At 36.7% G+C, this 12,951-nt stretch overlaps 1 protein-coding gene across 1 annotated transcript in view; it reads left to right on the top strand.

Moving 5' to 3' along the window:
- The window catches only part of LOC134478244 (uncharacterized), a 67,285-nt gene that overhangs the window by 38,191 nt on the left and 16,143 nt on the right, over positions 1 to 12,951 (top strand). The window contains exon 7 of the mRNA XM_063258747.1: positions 10,834 to 11,007. Coding sequence (XP_063114817.1) covers positions 10,834 to 11,007 — 174 coding nt within the window. The remainder of the gene's footprint in view (positions 1 to 10,833; positions 11,008 to 12,951) is intronic.

Below are 12,951 nucleotides of genomic sequence, written 5' to 3'. Positions count from 1 at the left end.
TAAATAATAGAGTTTTATCATTTTCTGTAAATCATATGACCTGAAACATTTCTCAAAAGCACCTATTCATATGTTTTCTTTCTACTTATATTATTATGGCAATGCTTTTGATAAATATCTTCCTATTTCTGGTAAGGAAGTATAACAGAGGTGATAAGCACACTAGGAATATACCTTGGAAATAAAGCACGTTGCTCTGAAAGCAGAAACTATCAGAACTTTCTGATTCATATAATAGATGACAAATGATACTGTATGTAGCTCATTATTATTGAGACCTTAGCAGGACTTCACAAAGCTGCATATTACCTCACAAAAAAATAGGTCCCAGGCCCATTTATCTAAGCCCATACATAATTAAAATTTCTATTCTCCAAATTAGATTACTTTGATGTAAGTGCTTGCTTTTTCCACCACTGCTCACACTGCCTAAATCTTACACTCCATCACAGTGATACCCTAAATGGCTCCTATAAACAACACACAGGTTATGGGCCGGCAGAGAATTTTTAAAGAAAACCAATATTTCTGTTTGCTGTGAAGTTTCTCTTCCTATGAAATAAGAGATAATAAAGATTTCTCACAGCTATACTGGTAAGCTCTGCCTGCCTCTCCACCCAAGATTGTCTAAATGGTGCCCTCCTGTCTGTGATTCAAGGCCAAACTCTGCCTACAGGCATAGAAAGACAGAAAAGAAGCATCCCAGAAGGGCTCAGTGGATATCCATGCAGGCATGAAGTATAACCAAACTTAACTTTGAAGCACAGAGAAGTTTCCAGTGGTATGGAATAGTACAGTAACACCAAAAAATGGCAGAGGTGAAATCTTAAATCACAACTATTTGCCACCACCTTTCAATTAAACATCAAAATAGAAGTTTTTATCTAAACTTTTTGGCACCCTTACAGCTTCTACTTGATAATGCATATAGTAAAGCTACATGTGATTAAGTAGAGGCCATTCACCAAGTGGGAATCACAGTATTTAAAACAGACAGAACATAGGAAAAGACAAAGAAACGAGATGCCATGAATGTGATACTAAGATCCAACTCACATGCTTGGGCTTTTGACAATTCTTATTCTTATTCGAGAGGAAAAAGTGTTAAGTAAATATCTTTAGAAATTTGGGCAGGAGCCAATGTTTGTTGGATTGCATGCACTGAGGAGAACAGAAAAAGAGATTAGAAAGAAATAAAAGGATATTGAAATGTCAGTGATGAGAAAATATGAGGCAATTCCACAACTGGACTTTATATAACACTGAAGGGTAAATTTGTATGTGAAAACTGACTTTTCAGAGTCATATAAATATTTTGCTTGAACATAATTCATCACCAAAAATAAGCCTTCCTGCTGAAATCATTATGCATCTGGGAATTGGACAAGTCTCATCACTTAGGATTCATTTCCCTGGGTTCTTTCACAGGAAAGTAATCAATTCAGTCCAGGAAAACAAACCATTTCATGGTTTGCACCATCTGCATGATCAAATGAGTCACGGAAAAATTAAGAGCCCTGCCTCCTCAAAAACAGAAGAATGTTGCAAATGATATAAACAGACATATAACAAAGAAGCGAAACAAAGAACGAACTGCCATTCACTTTACCAATGCAAATGAAAATAACAATAAAATAATCTTCACCTGAAAATTGGCAAAGTTTGTGCTTGCCTTATCTTTGTTTCTAATAATGTTCAATGATCAGAAAGTAAGACAAAGCCTTACTTTCATAGAGAAAGGCAAAAGTAACACAGCGTTCAGTCTCTTATGAAAGAATTGTCAACTAGTAATAAAATGCCTTAGAAACAATTCTTTACTTTGAGTCAGTAATTGTATTTCTGTGCTGGGTGTGGTGGCAAACACATATAAGCCCAGCACTTGGGAAGCTGAAGCAGGAGAATTACTGCAAATTCAAGACCAGTTGGACTACATAGTGAGATCCTGCCTCAAAAAATCTATTTTTAGAAATATATCCTTAAGAAATAGCAAATAGGGGCTGGGGATTTAGCTCAGCGGCATAAGCGCCTGCCTTGCTAGCAGGCAGTCGTGAGTTCGATCCCCGGTACCGATAAAAAGGAAAAAGACAAAAAAAAAAAAAAAGAAATAGCAAATAATGTAACATTAAAGAAAAATTATATGAGGATATTCACGTTACTCTTATTTGGCAAAACTGGGAAAATCAGCACATCATTGGAGAGAGGCCTAGGAGAAATATGATACATAAGATACATAAACCAAAGTAGTATGGTCATTAAATATGATCATGAGGTGTTCTTAATTAACAAAATTATCTTAAAATGGAAATAGTTAAAATTACAGTGTCAACTATGGATTTGCTTTTATCTTAAGTATATATGAAAACACATGTAGATCAAAAGGTATGATTAATATACAAAATAATGACTTTACTTACATTTATAAATAAAATACTTCATACCAGTAAAAATGAATGACACAGAGACACAAATATGATCACTGGTAAACCACAAGAATTTCAGGTTGAGAGCAAAACATTGGGAAATACATTATAACTTGAAAACTTGCAACTCTATGCAGCATGTTAACCGGAATAAAGTGTGTGAGTGTGTGTGTGTGTGTGTGTGTGTGTGTGTGTGTGTAAAATCCATGCATGTAAAGTTAGAAAAGGAAGACAAAGATGTGACAGCATAGAAAGTTATTAGAGCCAAAAAGGGAAGATGACTGCGAGATGGTGGCGTCGGGGAAAAAAAGAGGGACATGAAGAATGCATGTGCTGGCTCCCTGGAATGAACGTAGTCCCCACTACTACACACAGGTATGAATACAAACACTCCAAAATGTTACGAAGCTGTAACATCTCCTCTCATTCTTTTTCATCTTCTTGGGCCTTGCATCAAAAGAAATTGTTTAGTTTTGTGTTGCAGAATTAGTAATTGTACATTTGATATAAAAATACATTTAATACTTTACTTTTGTCTTACTTTTTACTGGTTGCTGAGACAAAATACCTGATGCACCAAGTTGGGAAAGGAAAGGTTTATTTCTTACAGTTTTTGGAGGTTTCAGTCCATACTCAGTTGGCCCCAAGGCAGGGTGGCATGGCTGGGCCGCAGTTCATGGCGGCTGCAAACAGCAAGCCAGAAACCAGCAAGAGAGAGAAGGCCGCGCCTTCTTCCTACCATTACATCACATCCTGGCTCCACCCCTAGGTGGGTGGAGCATTGACACCACCAATCCAAGCACTAGACAATGAACCAATCACAGATGCATAATGTAAACACAGGAGGCCTGGGGGCCACTGACATAAACCATGACAACTTTCTTTGTGCAGTGCTGGGGACTGAACCCAGAGCTCTGTACATGCTAGGTACACTCTCTATCCTGTTCCTTTAACTCGATCCTGTTTATAGATTGTTATGGACAAGGAATCAGGCTAAATTCTGAAAGATAAAACCAGAAGTATATTTTCTCTCTCCTTGCCAAACATTTACAGTGTGAGGTAGCTGTCCCCATTCTGTCTTTGAAAGAGCAAAGGATTAAAGTAGTAATTATCCAGCACCAAATAGAGTTTGGATCTGTTAGCATGTCGTGTAATCATCACAATAGTCCTACAGAAAGAATTTTTTTATTTTATTTCTTTTTCTTTCTTACTCTTTTTTTTTAAGCAGAAGATACAGAGTTCATGGAAGCGGTCAGACAGCCTTGTAGGAACCTCCAATTAGCATTAACATAGAGCAAAAATGGGTTTGGTCCCCAAGTTTATTGATTGCAAAGCTTGAAATTCTCCACTCAGTTCTGTAAGCCATATTACAGTCTCCTGCCCTGCAAAAATCCTGAGAAGCCCTTTGTATAAAATACATTTTCTTATATTATTTCTACATGTAAACTACCAGAAACTAGGGCTCTCTGTCTATATAAGAAAAAATTCATGAAACATTTCTTCTCTAGTTTGTCTAAACTACAGCACTACCACAAGAAGAGAAATAGAAAATGCCCACTAATCTTATTTCTTGCCTTTTAGTCTTTCTGTTAGGAAACAAATAATTTTTCTCCTAGTTTCCCAGAAAGAAGAGTGAACAAGATCTGTCCAGACACTATTAGATTTCTATCAAGATATCTACAATCTTTTTTAAAAATTTCCTTGGTTCTAGATAAGATTTTTCAAATATTCATGTTATGATGCTTTAGGTCGCAAATGTTCCTCAAAAGTCTCAGCTGGAGATGGGGTCTCTTGGAATGTACATGATTCCTAGGATGAGTTTATAGCCAACTAGTCTATTGGAACTGGTCAGAAGAGGAGAATCCCTTGAGTGTGACCTGGAAAAGTGAATTCTTATATCAAGTTTTTCTCCTCTTGCTCTGCTCCCTGGATACCATCCAGTGAATAGCTTTCACTGAAACTGTGAGCAAAAATAAACTTTTCCTCCCTTAAACTGAGGGTTTCTATTATTTTGTGCTAGTCATGAGAAAGTGACTAAAATGGATATAATATTTAAAATTTTTCCACTTGCAATTATTCTCCCCATCTAAGAAGCAAAACTCATTAGTGGTGTATAAAATCATTCCTGCATTATTTTTGTTCATCTAGTACCAAATGCCAAAGCTACCAATTTAAAAGTGAGGAAGATGAAACAAATCAAGTGACATTATATGCAGTCATCCAGTCTACAAGCTAAAGATTCATATTAAATTCAGTTACTTTTAAACAAATTAGTTGAGTGACCTTAACTTATATATAGAATTTAGTTTTACTATATTCATTTTATAAATGATAATTAGACTTTCTAAAACTTGCCTATACTGGGTAAAGAAGGATAAAATAATTTTTTAAAAATTCATGTTTAAGGTTGAATTATCCTGGTTACATCTTCTGACTTACCATGCAACCACCAACACCTCAGAGTTCTGTACTTTCCCAAAGTGATATAAGCGTAGAAAAGAGGTGTTAAAAACGTTAGTGATAAAGAAGAACATGCGTCTTTGGAGCATAATTGGTCTTTTAAAACATTTATTTAGCACTCTTGCTCTATATCTTTGTAATTTCTCATTCTAGAGCCCAAGATTAAGGGAAATGATCATTTTATTTCAGCTGTCTGCAAAAAGCGTTACAAACTACCATCGGATCTTATCAGCACACAGGTGTGACTGGGATGGAACGATGATAGAAGTTAAATATTTCATTTGCAGAATATAAATTCTTACCAAAGAGGTACAGCTAATATCATATTTCTTAATATAGTAAAGAACTTTCTCTGACATTTTAATTTTCACCCACATAATAGTCTTTGTCAAGAACAAAAGCAAATTTAATTAATAGGAAAACGATGACCATATGCTTAGATGAAAAAAGAATGACTCAATGCTTTACATATAAAACCAACAAAATACAATATTTGTGTTGATATCTGATATGTTATATGTTGATATCTGATGTATTATAATCTAGTTCTGTGGGAGCTAATTTTTAGCAATTTTTGAAAAGATGGTGAAAATTTGAAGTACGATTAACTCCAAGTGAAGAAAAACAATGGGCATCGCAGGAGATTGTGTCTCTATCTGTTGTTTATGAACATCAATATTTTGCTGTCACTTATCTATAAAACACACATCTTGATAATCTATTCAAATATGTAAATTAGGATGATAGTAAGAATTTTTCTTCCTTTTTACTTATTTTGATCTTGGTTAGGAGAATTGCCTTTTCCTATCTATGAATTTGATAACTAAAATCATACTTATATTAAGTTGATATTTGGCAATATTTCATATCAAAAGACAGTAAATTTTTCTTTAATATAATACATCTGTCCTGGTCTAGTTGTGATATGCTGTGGTCACATCTGGACCATAACATGTGTTCTTGTCTGAGAGATTGTGCCACTAACATCCACATGCTGCAACCCTAACCTCTCAAGGGACAGTGCTAGGCAGCGAGCCCTTCAGAGCTAAGTAGCTCTTAGTGGAAAATTTGTGCCCTTTGAGCATGAGACTCACACCCCTACGGAGACTCTGCCATGTGAGGGCAGAGCACGCCTTAAGTAGATGCTGAGCCTGGCAGCACCCTGCTTTTGGATTTTCCAGTCTCCAATGTTGTAAGAAATTAGTGTCTGTTGTTTATACGCTCCACCATGCATGATATTTTATTAAACACATGGCAGTAAAGAGCAAAGAACTAAAGATATCAGCGAGTATGGCCTTCTCATTCTCATCAGCTGCTCCATTAGAAGCAAAGATGGTATTTACTCACATCTTGCATCATGGATGCCTGTCCAGGGCACTTTCTAGAACCCTGCCCACAGTAGACTTTGGAGAGGCATAGTAATGTCTTAGAATTCTGGAACCTTGGCCCCAGCTGAGGTGCACAATGGTGCAAAATTAAACAGCTTACTGGCATAGCAGTGACACAGCAGTGACACAAAAAGTTACTGTTTTTCAAGACTCAAAAGACACCCTTTTTGGATAATGAGCGTTTAAGTTTGGGACTGAGGCTGCCACATGTGACTATATGGAGTATACATTAAATCCAAGAAGCAGATAACAGAATATGAGTGGACATAGATAACACAGCGGACATTTAAAATTGTGAAAGACCATAAACTTTCCAAGTATCCAGAAGGAAGTTTCAATCCATGACTTTCCATCTTGGAGTCCAGCTGGATATCATTTCCTTATCGTGTATGTTTAAGTTTCTGTTTGCATCCTTTTATAAATCTATTTTTGTTGTTTTTATTCTTTTGGTGCTTGGCACGAACCTAGGAACTTTGCACCAGGCTCCATCCTCACCCCTGTATTTTAAGACACAATCTCCTATGTTGTTAAATTGCCGGACTGAATTCATATGATCCTCCTGCCTCAGCCTTCTAGAGTGTTGGGATTACTGGCATATACCTCCACATGTGATTCATAATCTATTCTTTTAAATTCACCCCAAAGCTTTGCTTGCAACTATGTGACCTAGATCAGCAGAGGATAGATGAATTATTTCATAAATTGACAAAATAATTTGTTGGTACCTAATTTTATTATCTTTGATTCCTATTTCTTATTCTGGAAAGTATTTATAAAGGACTATTTTCATATCCCATGGCCAGATATTGTATATAAACACTTTATGTGTTTAAATTGCTAAATTCCTGATCTAGACAGTTATTCTTTCGGTGAACCAAGTCTGAATTTTAGAGTGCCTCTGAATACACATACCTAGAATTTGTGACATATAGAAATAAACATAGGAGTTATTTTAGAGCTGTTTTTCAGAGATGGAGCTTCATGAATCACTTTTTTCTTTGGCGCCGTTTTCTCTGAAAGGTGTAAATAAACTTTTTCCCTGGGGAAGCAATGCAGTCCAAGAAGCTTTGGAAAATGCCTACAGATTTTTCCTAAAGACTATGACCTGGAAGTCTTGGTTCACGCCTGGGTCCAGCTTTATTAAATCTGCTGTTTTTCACCCAGAAGAATTTCCCTGATTCAAGTGTGTGCCCTTGGGCAATAGCGCTGCACCTGACTGTGTCCCTGGTTTCTCATCAATCAAATGGGAATGATGATAATCCCAACACCACCAGGTGGTTGAGAGGATCAAATAAAATAACTGCGGAAAAGCATGAGGCACCTATAATGGATGTAGAACACTGACAAGGGTAGATTAAGCAATCAATGTATATTGAAAAGATTGCCTGCTGTGTAAATTAACATTTCATGCAACCCTTCTGGCTGTTTCTTTTAACTTGTATTAACACATGTTTGCACTTCACAATGGTTACACGCCTCATGGAGGGTTGGTGCATGGACGTGAGACAGCTTAATTCTTTTTCAGGCCTCTCTGTCTGTCTCTAGATCCTCTTCACTTTTGCCAAATATTTACCTTCCTATTACCTTCTATTTTGCTCTTTATTTATATTTTTTGCTTCTCATACAAAACACACCATGTGATATTTAACTTTATGTGTGATTTACTTAGAAATAACTCATGTTAATCCTATCACAGCATTCCTCCACTGTGTGTAAATATACCCGTTCTTTTCCATTCGTCTGCTGATGGATGTATAGGCTGCCTCCAGGACTCCCCTATCATGAGTTTGGCTGCCGTAAACATGGGTGTTCATTTACTAATAATTCACATATTGCCCTACTTACTTTTCTCTTGCTGAGACAAGACATCCAATACTACAAGTTAATGAGGGAAAGATTTATTTCAGCTGACAGTCTGTAGAGATTTCAGTCCCTAGGTGGCTGGTTCAAAGGCAGGGTGGCATGGCAGACAGGCGTCCTAGAGAAGAAACAAGTCCACAGCAGGCAGAAGACAGCAAGCAGCGAGGTGCCTTTCTCTTTATCTCTTCCAGCTATACGCCTTTTGGGTGGTGCCTCCTACAGCCAAGGTGGGGCTTTCCCTTATCCATACCCAGAGCTATGACAAGCCGATTAGTGGACTAATTCAGTCTCACACACTCTTAATCCACATTCAAATACCCTACATCCAGCCACTTCTGAAAAATAAAACCCCTTTGACCACATGAGGCTTTGAGAGGACATCTAGATCCAAGCCATAACATACCCCTCACAATTACCCACTTAACATATAATATTTCACAGGGGGTTTTTTTCTAGTCACAGTGTTGAAGCATGCAATGAATCTTAAAACATTTTTATCACCTCAGGAAATTCTGTACATTTTAGCTATTATCCTCCAATCCTCCACCCTCATTCTCAGCCCTAAGCAAACATAATTAACATTCTGCCTCCTTGTATTTGCCTATTCTGGACATAAGTTATCATGCCCAGGAAAAAAAAAATGAGTAAAGATTCTATTTGAGGCTCAATATAGCATTCTCCTTGATAATTCTAGAAGTAATGAATCTTAATGGATTTCTTGGAATCCTTAAAGCATATAAAGGCTCATTTTCTTTGCCCAGAATTCTTTCTTTCACCAGACAGAGCAGCATCAAGGGCTTGGAACACTGCCCAGTGAGCTCTATGCAGCATTCAATTGACCTTTTGATCCGTGTCCCACACACAGCAGATAATGTGACAATTAGGTCCTTAGTTTGTTTAAGGTCAGGCTTACCCCAGTGTGCACAGCGCAATAAAGAAAAAGTAGAAAGCTCTTTTGCTAAGAAAAATGTTGAGGAAGCCCAGTGACTGAGATCAACTGCAAAAACGGATTTCATGAATTGTTTCCTGGAAAACTGGGAAGACGGGAGGATCCGTTCCAACGTGACATTTGAGTTAGTGGCATCCCATGACTCTGCAGATGGGCAGTTCAGCGCTTAAGTCATTGTCATGACTAAGATAACCAAATATCATGTGTTCCTAAACAAAGCAACCTAGACTGTAACAATTGTAATCAGCTACACTTCGTAAAGTTTCGGGTACAGTGAGGCACTGAAAACAGTTTAAAGTCTGAAAATAATGTTTTCCTTAAGACTCCTTCGGTTCCTGGAACCTCTCAAATTGCTTTCAGTGATACTTAGATAATTTTCCTGTATGAGTCATATGTTGTCATCATTCTAAACTGTTTATTTCTTAGAAATTTTTTCATCTGATAAGGAAGGGTAAAAAGTACAAAAAATCAGAAATTTTGTGATGGGCTGTTTATTAAAATGCATGATTTAAATTGCCAGTCTGGTGTATTAGGGTTGCCACGTAGATTTCCATAGTCCATCTACAAAACAATGTTTAGACTTATTGTCAGCAGTCTGATGCAGCAAACTTTAGTCCTTTTGATTGAATTTCAATCATTTTCGTCAGTAAAACAATTTTATCCAGTTGCACTGATGGTTTCTACAACAATGGAGACAGAGTATTTTCCAATGTCTTGTACATTCCATCTGTTAATACAAAGTGTGAGTCATTTTATGACTCAGAAGTAATTGACAGATTTATGTATTGGTCACACATTTCTCTACATTATGTGGTGCATTGTCTATGAATGTATAAGAAAGCATTTTCACACACAAAGTGTTGAACTACCATAAGAAACATACATTTAGTTGATCTACTGATTACTTTTATTTTCTCTTGATTCTAAATATGACATGAAAATATATGAAGTAAATATAAGATTTCATGCTTCACCATAAGATGCATATTAATCTGAACTGCAAATACAGGAAAGAGATATAACACACATATGTGTGTGTGTGTGTGTAACATTTGATAAGCATTTATCAGATGAGACTATTAGATTGCAGGCAATTTGATAATTCTGTTCCTTTCACATGCCAAACACCCCATTCACTGATTGCATGATAAATTGACACTGAACATTTAAATAGCCAATTTGAATACATTGACTTTTTGCTATTCATCTGTGAATCATATTATCGTGATTAGAAAAGCATCATCATTGAAAGAATACCATTTTCACTTCTAATCACTCTATTACTCATAGACTTTAAAAGTGGTCTCTCCATTTTTATCAAAAAGAATTTTGTAAAACAACACACACAAAAAAAAATCTCTATGTAACAAACAATGTGGGTGGCCTCTCCTGAGTATGAAACAGGAGCTGTTTCTTTTCAGTGATAGACGCCTGCATTTCATCCCCTTGAGGTGAAATGTGATGGGCTCAGTTCTTGAAGGTGACTGTCACTGTCCAGTCAAATTAAACCTCTACCTGTTTTTGATGTCTCTAATGCACATAATCCTAAAGCGTTAGAATTACCTATCTTTATCAGTAAACAAAAGGAATAAGAGATTGTCTCAGTTAAGAGGAATAAATACTTCTGTCAGAGATGGGGGAACCTGATTTTCTCTCTTCCAGGGAAATGGATACTAGCTTTGCTATTGTCAACCAAACTTTGACACAGAAATGCAGCAGACGGGTCAGTAATGCTAATATATTGTGTATTGCAAAGACAGTCGTAAAATCCAGTTGCAAAGAGAGGCTTTTCATCAGCTCCTACCGAAACAACCATGTGGGACGCGGTACTCGGGTCTCTGCTGCTGCATTACCCTCACCTCTGGGCCCGTTTCGGCCAGCTGACCTTTGTGGTGAGGGCAGCCTCGTGCATTGTAAGAGGCCTAGAAATGTAAGTGGTTTCTGTCCATTATCTTAGGAGCATCTCTGCCAATTAAAATGTTTCTGTTTATGTGCAGAAAATCTTTGTATTTTGTCTTTTTTGCCTCAGCCCTTTCGGCGGATAGGCTGTAGTGTAACGTTTCTCTGATTAGCTGTGATTACTTTTAGTGCCAGTGGTGAGATGATTGACCTGTCCCTTTCAGCACCAGTACTGCGTGGGGTCATCCTCCCGCTGCCCTGTATTTTAGCTCTAACTGTGAACTGTTAAAAATAAAATTTAGTTGAGGAATAAACATTTGATGAATTGAGTTTAGAGAATTTTAAAAGTAAATCTATACTTACTTAATAATTTATCCAGTTCACATTATTTGTGATTACTGATGTGTTAGAACTTTTCTACTCTTTTAAATAACTGTGAAGTTACATTAATTTTGAGTGATTTGACCTTATCTAGTTTTTCAAATCATCCCTGTGACCCAAACTTGCTTTTGTGATCTGCCTTGTCATTTTTCAGGAAGAAAGAATAAGATTTATTTTATGTTATTACAAAAAAATGCTTTTAACTCCTTTACACATTGACCTGATACATCCTTCCCCTCTTAATGTTAGCTCTTCTCTATGCTTTGATCTTAGAATATTATCTTACAAACATATAACTGAGTTTTAGTTATCTATAAATAGGTGCACTATATATTTTAAATTTTGGGAACTATTGATGTAAATATTTACTATTTTATACTTCCCGTGTATCATACGTTTAATCCTTATTTTTTCTTTCCTACATTGTCAGATTAATAATAATTTTAATTGTGTTTTGTATCATTTTAATAGTTTAGAAGTCACAAATATATTTCTCTATAGTTTCTATTTTTAAATTGAGAGAATATAGTTTTTTAAAAACACTCCTAACCCTACAAATACTGTAACCGTCTTCTACTCATTGACCAGTTTCCTTTCTTCCTATTTTTATCCCCCATATTTTCCAGGTGGATTTATTTTTCTCCTTCTTGAAAGATGGGATTTGATAATTCTTTTAGGTCTAGTCTGTGGGTACTAAGCCCTTCTCGTGTTTTGAGTTTTCATTATTTTGTATGCTAATCTCATCACTGTGTAAGCTCCCATTTCTCACTAGGGCATTTTACACAGCTCTGTACTGTTTTCAGGAAAACGGTGTCTCTGATACTCTACTTCCCTGCAGGATGATTGTGTTTTTGTCCTTGATGTTTCAGTTTTACTCCAAGGTATCACACTTTTCACATTTGCATTATGTCACATATCGTCCTGAGAATCCTGAACATCCTTACACAAATCTAATTTGCCAAATATAAGGGAGACCTATTTGAATATGGAGTGCAATCATTTCATTACTGACCTGTCTTTTGTTTTGTCATTTTGAGATAAGGCCTTTTTCTGCAGTTCAGCCTCCTTTGAATTCACTATGTGGAGCAAACTAGCTCAAACTCACAATCCTCCTGCCTCAGTGATTCAAGTGCTGCAGTAACAGGTATGTGATAACACAAGGCTTTTGGCATTAGTTTCTGTTCACTGTCTTTTCATAAACTTTCTAAGGTTTACTCATTTTTAACTTGAGCCATTTTCTTGTTTTCTGATCCCCATAATTGTGTCTTAGTGTCTGGAAAGACCTTCACACTTCCCCATGAGAGCGAAAGGAAACCACAACACAAAGTTGTTTCGGTTACTTTGCTCTCATTGCTAAGACAAAATACCTGACACCCCAAATTAAGGAAGGAACAGTTTATTTAGTTCACCATCTGTACAGGTTTCAGTTCATAATCAGCTTGCTGCAAGGCAGAGTGCCATAGCAGAGGACAACAGTTCATGGCCACAGAAGACAGCAAGAGCAAGGAGAGCAAAGAGGAGGAGCACAGAGAGAAGGCTCTTTCTGTCCCTTATATTTTATGCCAGCCTTATATTTTACGCCCACTTGAGTGTA

Source organism: Cavia porcellus, unplaced genomic scaffold (genome assembly GCF_034190915.1).
Source record: "Cavia porcellus strain 051 isolate PalLab524CR breed Dunkin Hartley unplaced genomic scaffold, mCavPor4.1 scaffold_12, whole genome shotgun sequence".
In the NCBI taxonomy this organism is placed as follows: Eukaryota; Metazoa; Chordata; class Mammalia; order Rodentia; family Caviidae; genus Cavia; species Cavia porcellus.
Note: the sequence above shows the minus strand (reverse complement) of the source record. Positions and strands in the feature narration are given on the sequence as shown.